We start from the raw sequence: 13,364 nt of genomic DNA on the forward strand, positions 1-13,364 counted from the left end.
AACAAACATTAGACGATTAGAATTTTGAGCGCTGCAGACGGCTGGACATTTTACGGGGCTTTTCATTGCGAATTTGCGAATTTAAACGACATTTCGTTGGAAGAAAAACACCGCGAGTGATCAGGAGTGTCTCCTGGATTGAACCAGCATGACTCTTCTCGGTGTTTTGGCAGCAGTTCTGCTGCTGACGATCATCCCAACCGCGACCGATGCGAAGTACGTGGAAGGTGTCGTGGACACCAGCAAGGTAAGTTTCAGCTCGCGGGGCCATCGCGTCGCTGGGCCCGTATTGTCTCTGATAGTGATACCGAAACGCTATTCATTCATTCGTTTAACATGTTGAAAGTCGCATCCATGGATGTTTTTACAGATTTGTCGGTCTTGTAATGGTATAAAATTTAAGGGGCAAAGACAGAACTTTCCATTTGCCTACAATGTTTTAATTTTGAATATTTTGTTAAGGCCGGTCATGGGAAAGCGAAAAAAAAGTGAAGTGACTTTTATGACGTCAACAATTGAAGTTTTATTGTGACGTCCACCGCTACCTAGAAATTCGCGTGGACTTACGTGCATGAATCGGCTCATGTTTTCACTCGATACACTTTACAGCTAACGGTATTATTAGTAGGCCTAATCCTGCACATGCACTCACGATTCACAATTTACGCTGTGGTTTCAAAATAAAATGGCGATAGAATACAAAGACCTAGGCCTGTAGGCTGTAATAAAAGTAATGTAGATGTGGATAACCCTTTCACGCGAAGTCATGTGCGAAGCGAAATTCATGTCGTCAACAAATAATGGTGGACGCACTTCGAATGTATTGTTGACGTCACGAATTTCGCTTCGCTTTTGCTTTCGCGTGAAGTATGAGTTCATGAAATGTAATGAGGCCCACTACAACTTACATATATCTTGATCAAAAAGAAAGCTTAGAAAAGAAAGATGTTTTTCTGTAAATAATTTTAGTGCTCTTTATTTTTTTGGTTTTAATTAGGGTGCATAGTTTGCCACAGAGCCAGCTGAGGCAGTGCATAATTTGTATGTGTCTGTGAACTTTCAAAGGACAGTAGGCCTACCAAGATATATATTTTTAACTATGACCAAACAGGACATGGAATTTCTGGAACGATTTGTTTTTGAGCCTGACGAACTGGGACAGCTGTGGTACGAGTTCAAGTATCCTGCGGTGAGTGTCCGAAGAGTATAATGAAATAATCAAAATATAAATATTTAAATAAATTTAAAAAATAATAAACAATTATTGATTTCTCATATCAGTATTCAATATGAACTTATTTTTCAATTATGACCAAACAAATATTGTGCTCAAACAAATATTGTGCTCAATACTAAATACTTCCTCCAAAAAATATCTCACCAACACATTTCATTCCAGCAAATAGAAATGTTATAGCAAACCACAAGCATTTCAGAAATGTTGCACATTTTTTCTCTATTGTTTTGACAGGAACTGTGCTGTTACCAGATGGTGATTTTCAATGACGAAGCCCAACAGTGGCCATATGTGAGAGCCAATGAAGATAAACTGGTATGTATGAGATGAATGTTTGTCTTATAACTTTTTAAGTACAGATGTCTTTTGCACTCTTGGAAGAAAGTGTATCAATGTAACCAAGACGATTCATAATCATATTTCAAGATGTTCCGGTATTCACTAAAAATCTATTTTCATTCCTTTATGCCAGCTTACCTATTATTTGCATAGTTCCTTTGCATACCTACTCAGTATATGCACACACAAAGTTAGTTAAAAAATGAATTTGTTTATTGTTTTTGTGACAGACTTGTCTTGAGAAGAAGGCTCAGATACCATCCCACCACAACACTCAGATCACCCTGAGCACGCCCTACAACTGCAAGAACAGGACCGAAGATGGAAAACAGGTAAAATACAGTAAACTAATTTCCCCATAAACTTTCTGGCATTGGACAATAGTTTTGAGACGCCCCCTGTTTTTTTCGCCTGCCACTTTTCCTTTTTATCACAAGAGAGGGCAAAATGTGCCATACTTACCATTGAATGATTAATTCAGCTCACTGTTGGCATTGTCTTCAGATTCCTTGATAGTTGAGCACAATGTTTCACTTTGGATTTTTTCTCAGAATTTTTTTTTAACCTGGTGAAAAAGAAATAAAAAAACTGTGGAATTGTACTGTATGCAATTGTTCTGAGCATATAACATTATCTCATATAAAGCTTTATATGTAATTTCTAGGAATGGTCCAAGCTATAATATTCATAAAAGAGGTGATTCCAACTTGTTTTTGAAATAATCCTTCGGTTTCTGGAATTTTGTACTTTGTTTTTTGTCTTGTAAACTCACATTTTTTCCTGTGATGTTCTCGAATTGTTAGATGCTCGTGTGTTCCGGCACCCGTCACTTCACGGCCAAACGTCCGCGCTGGTGGTTCATTAATGTGGCCAACTGTAACAACATGAGCCCAAAAGAGGGCGTCCACATCCAGTACAAGCTCAACATGACAAACGGAGTCCGGCCCATGGACAAGCACTTCTCGGCTGACGAACGCTGTGAGAATGACCCCTCCCCCACTCTCAATCCCCCCCCACTCTCAATCCCCCACCCTCCCCTATCCCTCCCCAAACACCCCCACCCCCAGCCCATTCCCAACATAAACAATAAACAGGAGTACGATTGTTCAACATCAAGTTTCGAAATAAAAAATGTATTGTGTGAAGCAAGATCACTTTTGATAAATCTTTGGGCATTTCAAAAAATAAAAAACAAATTTTCATGTTTTGCTCAATTTAAATATTTTTTTTAGGGAAGCAGTTGATCTTGGAATCTTTGTCTCTTTACCATCCTGCCAGTCCTTGCCTTAATATGGCTGTTATTAACAAAGACAATTAAACTGTACTTAATAAAATTTTCCTAGATATTTTTTTCCCGTGCTTAATTTTTTTTTTGTTAATGGATTTCACTCATCACTCTCACTCCAGACACCTTGCAGACAAGTATTGCCTTCGCTGTGCTGTACTTTCTCATGGCGTTGACTGGAGTCTACTACAAATGTGAGTAAATTTCTTTATTTTTCATCTTTTTAAGGTTTTTAAGAGAAAAAAATAGCAGGGGCATATCAAAGGCATTTTCTTTGTGGGGTGTTGAAGCCAATTTGCCAACTGACATCATGCGCTCAGTCAAAATTGCTTGACTATAGACTTTGTTGAAATAACAAGCTTAAGAAGTAGAACACAAAGCATAGTGCAAGGCTCAGTTGTCATGAAACTTGGTAGGTACATAGAATGTTACTGGCATGCAAAATACAAAGCGACGTCATGATGCTCTAGAACAAAGATCTAGTTTCAAATAAATTTACCTTGTTTCCCTTCTCTCCCAGATCAAATGTCCAAGAAGAGGCTTCTGCATTCCACCTACCAGCTCTTCTTCATCTCGATCTGCCTTCAGCTGGCCTCTCTGCTCTTCAGCATCATCGCCCTGGCTAGATTTGCTCAGACTGGAATCGAAATGCCCGACATGAAGACAGCAGGTAAATATGTCATTGAGTTTGTTTACTGGGCACAGGCAAACGTGAAATTGACCTTATCACAAGTCAAATCAAAAGTCAGTCATGAGTCAGTCATGAGTCAGTCTTGAGTCAGTCTTGAGTCAATCACAAGTCAGTCACAAGTCAGTCACAAGTCAGTCACAAGTCAGTCACAAGTCAGTCACAAGTCAGTCACAAGTCAGTCACAAGTCAGTCACAAGTCAGTCACAAGTCAGTCACAAGTCAGTCACAAGTCAGTCACAAGTCAGTCACAAGTCAGTCACAAGTCAGTCACAAGTCAGTCACAAGTCAATCACAAGTCAATCACAAGTCAATCACAAGTCAATCACAAGTCAATCACAAGTCAATCACAAGTCAATCACAAGTCAATCACAAGTCAATCACAAGTCAATCACAAGTCAATCTCAAGTCAGTCTCAAGTCAGTCACAAGTCAATCACAAGTCAATCACAAGTCAATCACAAGTCAATCACAAGTCAATCACAAAGTCAGTCAGTTATCATTCACCAGTCAGTCATTACTTGGGCTGAGACCAGTTCCAAGTCAATAACAAGTCAATCACAAGGAAATCACAAGAAAATCACAAGGAAATCACAATTCACAGAGCATTCTGGGCAAGTCGCAAGTAACATGGCAAAAATATGACAAAGAAATTCCTCTGTCACTCCTGAGCTCAAAACTAGTGTTAATGACTGAATAGGCGAAGTACTCATTGATATGTTTTTAAATGAGAAAAATGTTGATTGTGCTTGTTTTCAGGACATGTGCTGTCATCTGTGAGTGACGTGGTGTTTATTCTGACACTGATGTTGGTTGGCAAAGGTTACACTATCACTAGGTGAGTACATTTTGGTGAAATATTTATTCCAATTATTTATTTGAAAGTAAAATAAAAAAGTAAGTGCAATGAAACCCATGGAAGAAAAATAAAGGGCGTGACAAAGTCTAACCGATGCATTTGAAGACATGATAGAAAACTATAAACCAATTTTGAAGAATGGTATTTCAATCCAATAATAGTGAAATATTTCACATTTAGGTTGTAACAGTAAAATGGATACAAACACATACAATAAAAGTATCTTCAACTTGAGTTGATAATTCTAAATTTTGGTTAGATTCGTAAGCAATGATTAGGATTTGAAATAGTTTCTTGTTTAGATGTCCATTTTAATTATAAATAATTCTGCAAAAAAATGATATTATTTTAGCACAGACATTAAGAGAACAGATGAAATGCAAAAAATTATTATCTTGGCGTTCAAACTTGTCCGATTCCCAGAGGCCGCATCAGTACCAGCGGCAGTGTCAAGCTGGCCATCTTCATCACCCTGTACGCCTTGACCTACACCTTCCTCTACACCTACGCCAATGCCAACTTTGACCCCAGAGACGTCATGTATATCTACGACAGCCCGGCTGGGATGGGACTCATTGTGATGCGCATTGTTGGTGGGTTTTGATACTCTTATAATATTGAGTTTTGCCTATATATGTAGGGAGTGTGGCCTAGTGGTTAGGATTCGTGACTCATGATCAGAGGGTCAGGGGGTTCGAATCCAGCTGCTGGTTATATGTTGTGTCCTTGGGCAAGCCACTTCACCCCACGTGCATCTCTCCACCCAGGAGTATAAATGGGTACCGGCATTATCTGGGGAGTAATTTGCAATGGACTAGCATCCCGTCCAGGGGGAGTAGAAATATTTTCAGTCGTTTCATGCTACTGAAACCGGAGATAAACGCCGGCCTGATGGGCCACATTGGCTCGTGACAGACACTAGCCAATCGGAGTCGACTTTAGAAACTGTGATGTCATTTCGATCAGAAATGTGCATTAAGCTATTGATTGGTCAATTTGGATGCCATGTTTGTGTAATACAAGAACGGGCTACCGAAGACCCAATATAAAACGCGCCAGCTGAATGGTCGGAATCTCGAGATCAAGACGCAGTCTTGTTTTGCATAATTAATTGCCGAATCTGCTTGCATATCATAGACCCTTGCTGTGCAAGGGGATATTCCATAGACAACCCAAACCGAAGGGGGGGGGGCAACAATATTTTATCCCCCTAAAAAGTGGGTCCAAAAATGTTCTGCCCCAATTTAAATAAGAAAAGCAGGGGGGGGGGGGGGGAGGGCACTTGTGTTGAGTTTTGTGGGTCCGCCGTTGCACAAATCCCTCACATCCAACTTACCAGTGGAGATGTATAAATGGACTGCCATATCAGGAAAACTACTTCTAAGACTGTTATCAGGCTCAAATCCTATATAACTCACTATCTCTTACCTATTCATTGCAGGCATTGTCTGGCTGTACTACTGTGTCTTCTTCACCGTCAAGCACTTCAACCAGAAGTTCAAGTTCTATCTGCTGTTCATGGTCTTCTACGTGGTCTGGTTTGCGATCGAGCCCGTCATGATAGGAGTGGCCAATGCTTTCATCCCAAACTACAAGAGGTATTATCATTACTGTAAATTTGATTTGTTTTCTTCTGGTGGGGAAAGCATGTTTTTTTTATACAATTAATCCTTTGAAAAAAAAATCATCTTCAAGGTCACTATAAATTGTTACCAACTTTTAAGCTTGTAAAGATAGCAGTTTCAGCGCCTGCACAGCTTTTGCTGAAATGCCTCTTTAATTGGCAGACTTGCTGAATGTGTCTTATATCACAACCAAAAAAACACATATATTTCTGATAGAATGTAAAATCAAAACAAGTTTCGAAAATTGTGTGTGGGGGGGCAGGGGCTTACCTTGAGGTGTTGCATGATTATAGATTTGTGATAAGCTTGCATTTGAAAGAGGCTGAAAACAAAATTACTCCTTTTATTCTTTTTTTTATACTTTATACAGAGTCAAGATCGTAACTGGAGTTTACTGGACAGTGTCGTTCATCGGACAGATGTACTTCTTGGTCCTGACCCGGCCTGACATGACCAACGAGTACTTCCCATATCACATCAAAACCAATCAGGTAGGACTATAATACAAGGAGAGCTATTCAAGAACATTAGTACAAGAGTGCTTACAAAAAATGATGAGCATATTCGTAAAATAACTTTTCAAGTGACTTACAAAGCTGTAACCTCTCTGAGTGATCCCGTCTGCTATTTTCTGGGTTTGCATCATTGCTAATGTTGGGTGGGATTTCCAGACTATCACAGCATCCCTTGAACAAAGACAAAATGGGAAACCGCCAACATAGGGCTGGATAGCTCAGTTGGTAGAGCACTGGAACAGAAATCTGGAAGCTCATAGGTTCAAACCCTACCCAAGTCGATTGCTTTGTTCAAGTTTCATAAATTATTTTAATGCAAGTCGGTTTCCCATCTTAGTTCATTTTAAGTAAAATAGACTGGTTACTTTGAACATGGGGGGGGGGGGGGGTTGAGTGAAGGCACCCATTACTAAGGAAAATTTTGAAATCGGTGATGCTTTCCTCTACATTCTAAGGCAATCTGAGAATAAATTCAAGAATTTTAACATTCCATGTAATTATTTTTGGCCCCATTTTACTATATTTTCATGACATTAGTCAGCGGCTGGAAAAGGGGAGGGGGTATTGGGACCCCCCCCCCCCGAATCCGCTACTGCCTATGCAAACTTCTGCCAATGTTTACTCACCACCGTACAAGATCCCAAACCACTTTTCAATCATACATGCATCTACTTACAGGTTGCTGCTTTGCTTGTCACTGAACCGTCTGACGATGAGGAGTCCAACTTCACCAATCCATTCATTGGAGCTCCGCTGACACGCTCACTCACCAACATCTTTGTGAAGTCACCAACACCAAAGGTCACCGTGGATGCTGTATGTATATATAAGAATACATCCCCCTTCAGAAAGTTGTTGCTTTTGTCACCATGATTTAAAAAAAAAGGATTAAAGAAACATTTTCAGATTAATTTATCTTATAATGAAGTGCCTATATAGCGCTTTATACCCGAGGTCTCAAAGCGATTCAAAATTATTACCCCTGTTCATCAGGCCATGAGACCAGTTTTTGCAGCAGCTCTAGATCAGTGCATTCTTGTCTCTACCTTCACAGGTACCCATTTATACTCCTGGGAGGAGAGAGGAAATTGTAGTAAAGTGTCTTGCCCAAGAGCACAAGCACCATGTTCCCTGTCAGGGTTTAAACTCACATACCACGGGATGTGAGTTGAACAACGTAACCACTGGACCACAGTGCTCCACACAATTAATATTGCTCCACACAATTGGAATATGTTTTAATGAAGAAATTCACAACCCCACTGCAGTTCTAATATGATAATTTGGGAATGTCCCTGCAAAGTTTAGCAAGTTCTTACTTTTGATTCTGGGTCTTGAAGTGATGTGGGGAGCCTGTAGTCTAAAGTGTATCTTTTTAAAATCGTTCTTGCCACACCAAAAATTCAACAATCTACAATTGTCAAAATTTTACTTTCGTTAGAAAGTCATAGTATACCAGTTCTGATGTGGGGTGCACAAATCACAGGTTGATTAGAGTCAGAGTTCACATTCTGAGTTTTGCCTTTGATTCAATTTTCCAATCTCTACAGCCCTACAAAACTACTCCATCAAGACCAGTGGCCGAGGCTAGAATAGTTTCCGAGACCAAGCCGACATCCAAGGCCAGACCAGGGCATCCCATCGTGAACAACTTTGTCACCGCCTCACTGCACGCTGCCTCGTCCGACGATGTGAACGACAGTACTCCAGCTCCGACACCACCAAAGGTTTGAGGACAATACATCAGTACAAACCAGACCATAATATTTCCTTGTTACATGTACTTGTTTCCATCTGGGTCATTTTATAAACTGACATTATTCCTGTCCCTGTTTTACCTTGGTGCGCCGCTCCAGGGTGAGTGAAATATTTTTTTAATTTTTTTAATTTGCAGCCGGCTCCCAAACCAGGACCAAACTTTGCCATGTTCTGTGTGGAGAAGCCCAAAGCACAGCCGACTGACAATGTAAGTTACCATCCTTAACCTTAAACATTCCATGGTGCCTTAGCAAACAAATTCCATCATTTTCTATCCAAATGCCAATGCTGAAAACTGTCATCATTTGCCATCATATCTAAACTCTAAACTTCCTTCATGTTTAATCATATACCTGAGCCTAAAAATACTTCTATCAAAAGCTTCAGAATTCCATTGCATTTATCATAAGCACTCAGGTAAAAACCTAGGCTGAACCAATTCCATCATATTCCATCAATTTCAGGTGAAGATCGAGAACGAAACTCAACCGGCCGTCAACACCAGGTCTCCTCCCAAGGGCAAGAAACACGGCCTGAAGCTTCCGGCTTTGCCCAAGAAGATCAAGCCTCAGCAGGCCGCCGCCAAGAGATCCGCCTCTTCTGTTTCCCCAGTGACTGGTACCCGTGCTCCGGCAACCAATGACCGTAAGATCGACGACCGCGGCACTGAAGTGAAGGAGCAATGCTCCTTTGACTTGGAATTTGTTGACATCCCATTAGACGACCTGACCATAACCGATATGTAGACCGATTGCCTCTCGACAGCCCAAGATGTGTTTTTTGCCTTCTTATTTTCTCTTTTTTTTTTTTTAATTTGCAAATTTTCCCCCCTTTTTTGAGTTTCAACACCTTTATTTCTTTTTTTTGTGTTCTCATTTTTCCATTTTTATTTTAACGAGTAAAATTTTGTTCAGTTTTTTTAAGCCACGGTGTTTTTATTTTTTGAATCGCATAATTTTGGACTCACAAAATTTACTTTTTAATTTTTTTCCCAAAAACTGGTTTTGGCTTTTCAACTCTGATGATTCAGGTTTTTTTTTTTCATCAAAATATACTTTTAAAAACATTTGGTTTTTAGCCATTCATTTCTTTCATTGTTTTTATTTCCTTTTGTTCCCATTTAAAAAAAAAAAATTGGTTCATTTTTTTTAGGCACTGATTTCTTTCATTTTTTTGTTGCAGAAAATTAGGAATTTTTTTTCAGTTTACAACTTTTTTTTTAGATTTCAATCTCGCATACGTTTTTTGATCAGAAACATTTTGTCTTCATTTTTTTCAGCCACCAAATTTTTTCATAGTTTTGGTTCAGAATATTTACATTTATCGGTCACATTCAAATTCTTCACAGTATCAGGTTTTGGCTTTTTTGGTCTGTTGATTCCACAAAGTGACACCAACTTCGACATACCACGTTTGCAGTTTGCAGTAAAGCAGAGAATTTCACATCATTTGCTACAGCACATTTCAGATCAGAAACATGCAGGGTAAAAATCAAATCGAGGTCAGATATTAAATCAAACTAAAGCAGGTAAATCCAATATCAAATTATTTCAAAGTTCACATTCTAGCAATCAGAACATGGCAGGTTTTTTTCATCTGAAAATTCAAGTTCCTCTTTACCAGCACCCATTTGCTCCTGGGTGGAGACACACAGTACATGTTATACTTACAGTAAAATGCCTTGCTCAAGGACACACTAGATACCTGCCCTCACCACCACCCATTTGCTCCTGGGTGGAGACACACAGTACATGTTATACTTACAGTAAAATGCCTTGCTCAAGGACACACTAGATACCTGCCCTCACCAGCACCCATTTGCTCCTGGGTGGAGACACACACGTACATGATATACTAACAGTAAAACGCCTTGCTCAAGGACACACTAGATACCTGCCCTCACCAGCACCCATTTGCTCCTGGGTGGAGACACATGTATATGCTATACTTACAGTAAAATACCTTGCTCAAGGACACGCTAGATACCTGCCCTAAGCAGCGCCCATTTGCTCCTGGGTGGAGACACACATGTACATGTTATACTTACAGTAAAATGTCTTGCTCAAGGACACACTAAATACCTGCCCTCACCAGCACCCATTTGCTCCTGGGTGGAGACACACAGTACATGTTATATTTACAGTAAAATGTCTTGCTCAAGGACCTATAGATACCTGCTCTCACCAGCACCCATTTGCTCCTGGGTGGAGACACACACGTACATGTTATACTTACAGTAAAATGTCTTGCTCAAGGACACACTAAATACCTGCCCTCACCAGCACCCATTTGCTCCTGGGTGGAGACACACAGTACATGTTATATTTACAGTAAAATGTCTTGCTCAAGGACCTATAGATACCTGCTCTCACCAGCACCCATTTGCTCCTGGGTGGAGACACATGTATATGCTATACTTACAGTAAAATACCTTGCTCAAGGACACGCTAGATACCTGCCCTAAGCAGCACCCATTTGCTCCTGGGTGGAGACACACACGTTCTTGTTATACTTACAGTAAAACGCCTTGCTCAAGGACACACTAGATACCTGCCCTCACCAGCGCCCATTTGCTCCTGGGTGGAGACACACACGTACATGTTATACTTACAGTAAAACGCCTTGCTCAAGGACACACTAGATGCCAAGACTAATCCACTTGATGTTTCCAAACCTAACATCAAGCTCTATTCAGACAGGTCAGTTAATTTTTCATTTTTCTGTTTAGCTTGTGTGGATTTTTTTGTTGGGGGGGGGGGGCGGGAGTACAGTTTTCCTGCATCAATTACAGAATATCTTGGGGTCATTTTTTTTTTGATAAGTGTTCATTAATTGATTAAATTTTTTTGGGGGGGGGGGGGCGGGGGAGGGGTGTAATTAAACTTGCTCTTGGGCTGTGCCAACAACATATGTCATCCAAATCTGACACTCTAAATTTCACTAGCAAAACAATCAACTTGATTTTGGTTCATCAAATATCCATCCCCATCTGCAACCACACACATGCATTTTTAAAATTGGTAATAGATCACAAACATACTGTTTCACACACATCTGCTGCTTTTTCAGTTCATCGGTCAAGAATTTCACGTTTTGGTTAATTCGGCAACATCCAGTTGGTCCTCCACTAACTGGCTTTTTTTTTCATTTTATTAGGCAAGAACTTCATTTTCTGGTGGATTCTTTATCATTTCTGTCTGGCAACGCAAATTTTCTAAAACATCCAATGATTTGCTGTATTGACGACACACAAGTTATTTTTTTTGTTTTTCCCATTTTTCATCCCTCTAGGACGTTCCCATCGTTTTCAAATTTCTGTCCAGCGTAGCAGGGAGGTCATGTATTTACCAAGCTATCGGTCTCTTTAGACCCCAATTGGAATCTAGTTGACTAACCTGCAATGAATCTTTTTCGTTTTTAAATTAATTAAAATGCGTGACATATAACATTAAGTTTCTTTGCTTCTCCTTTTTAAACAATTTTTTTATAGGTTATTTAAATTTTGCTGCGCGCAAGTCCTGTTTCCGATATATCTCTGTAGGTCCAATGAAAAACGTCGTTAGTTTTCTTCATCCTTGTTTCTTCATCTCAACATTTTTTTCCCGCTTAATAGTGTAGCTTTCTCTTACATTTCTTTCAAAATATTAAACAAATTAAAGACTTTCTTTGTCTTCCCACTGAATATATATTTTTGTTTTTAAGTTGTCAATACAGCCTATCATTGTGATACATTCTAGCCAACCCACAGATATATTTCTTTTGATTTCTTATTTTATAATTGTTGGCACAGCCCATGATTCAACGGGATTTCTTGAAAAACATCAACATTTTTTAGTTTAACATATTTCAAGGCTATTTCTTTCTTTTTTTCAATTCATTCAGGGTTTTTTTTTTCAACAAAAAAAATCAATTCGGCAAGGCGTCTTTAAATTTATCATATAGAACTTTCTCAACAATATTTCTTTTTTTTTATGTTTCAAGCTCAACTTACATTTTTGTTATACAGTACAGTATTTTATTTAGTCAAACTGGTATTAACAGGATTTCATCTACTCCAAATGGTCTCTTAAAAGTTGTAAGTTCATTTTTTTTCCTATTTCAAATCTCATCATTCAGTAGATTTTTTTTCATGGTATTCACACACTCCAATGCGAATACACACACAATTTTTTCTTCGTCTTTCAAATAACTAGAGTCACTCTCACAAATTTTCATTCATGCAACAAGTAATCAATTCATTTCAAACACACACTATAGACACAGAAATTATTAGGTTCATTTGCAATTCGTCAATTCAAAGCTTTCGCAATTCAGTTAACATGGTCATCAAGAACTGCAAACTGTAGTGTCAGTACTGTTAGCGTGTTGATCAAGTTGGATGTCATGTCAGGTCATCGGTCACTTGTGGAGTCACTGTGTGGAGTCAAAAACCAACCAAATTCAAGTCTGAATCAGTCGTCTAGTCAACTTCTGCATTTTCAATTTTGTTCTCTCTCTCTTTTTTTGGTAAGAATCATCAGAGTTTCATGTTCCATCAAAAGAAATGCCAAAACCTTACGAACATTTGTCACAATATTGTTTTTTCTTTTTAAGTTTCGAGTAAAATTTGTCACAATATCGTTTTTTTTGTGTTTTTTTTTCAAGTAAAATCATCATGGATAGGTGTTAAGTTCTTCTCTGTTATTTTCATTTTGTTTCCTTCTTGGCTACTGTTGATCAATGGTAACTATGCAGTGGCTAATTAGGGAACCTGATTAGATATCTTTTTGTTTCTTTTTATTTCATTTGTCAAAATTGAACACACAAAGTTGAGTTATGCATCTTGGTTTTTTTTTTAACCATTATTTTTTTTTTCATTTTCCAGTGCAAGGGCGTCATGGTTTTTTGGATCTTAAATTTAGGGGTTTTTTTTTCCTTTTTTTTTTTTTTTTTTCTTGGCTACTGATGACCAATGCTAACTTTACAGTGGCTAATTAGAGAACCCGATTAGATTTTTTTTTAATTTTTCTAATTTTGAATACAAACATTTGAGTTATGCATCTTGGGCTGTCGAAAACCA

At 38.8% G+C, this 13,364-nt stretch overlaps 1 protein-coding gene across 1 annotated transcript; it reads left to right on the plus strand.

The window, feature by feature from the left end:
* The first annotated feature begins 62 nt into the window (after positions 1-62).
* LOC119731673 (transmembrane protein 145-like) lies at positions 63-9,144 on the plus strand. Its single transcript, XM_038204881.1, has 15 exons — positions 63-247; positions 1,112-1,189; positions 1,472-1,552; positions 1,807-1,908; positions 2,380-2,554; positions 2,984-3,055; positions 3,382-3,531; positions 4,308-4,386; positions 4,831-5,000; positions 5,849-6,005; positions 6,403-6,523; positions 7,226-7,363; positions 8,098-8,274; positions 8,442-8,513; positions 8,770-9,144. The coding sequence occupies exons 1-15, from the start codon at positions 149-151 to the stop codon at positions 9,049-9,051; spliced, it is 1,953 nt and encodes a 650-aa protein (XP_038060809.1). The 5' UTR covers positions 63-148; the 3' UTR covers positions 9,052-9,144.
* The last annotated feature ends 4,220 nt before the right edge of the window (positions 9,145-13,364 follow it).

Source organism: Patiria miniata, unplaced genomic scaffold (assembly GCF_015706575.1).
Source record: "Patiria miniata isolate m_02_andy unplaced genomic scaffold, ASM1570657v1 HiC_scaffold_24, whole genome shotgun sequence".
In the NCBI taxonomy this organism is placed as follows: Eukaryota; Metazoa; Echinodermata; class Asteroidea; order Valvatida; family Asterinidae; genus Patiria; species Patiria miniata.

Coding starts and splice junctions, on each gene's coding strand:
- LOC119731673 (XM_038204881.1), top strand. CDS start 149: ATGACTCTTCTCGGTGTTTTGGCAGCAGTTCTGCTGCTGACGATCATC. Junction 1,909..2,379: donor GGACCGAAGATGGAAAACAG/GTAAAATACAGT, acceptor TCGAATTGTTAG/ATGCTCGTGTGTTCCGGCAC. Junction 8,514..8,769: donor AAGCACAGCCGACTGACAAT/GTAAGTTACCAT, acceptor CATCAATTTCAG/GTGAAGATCGAGAACGAAAC.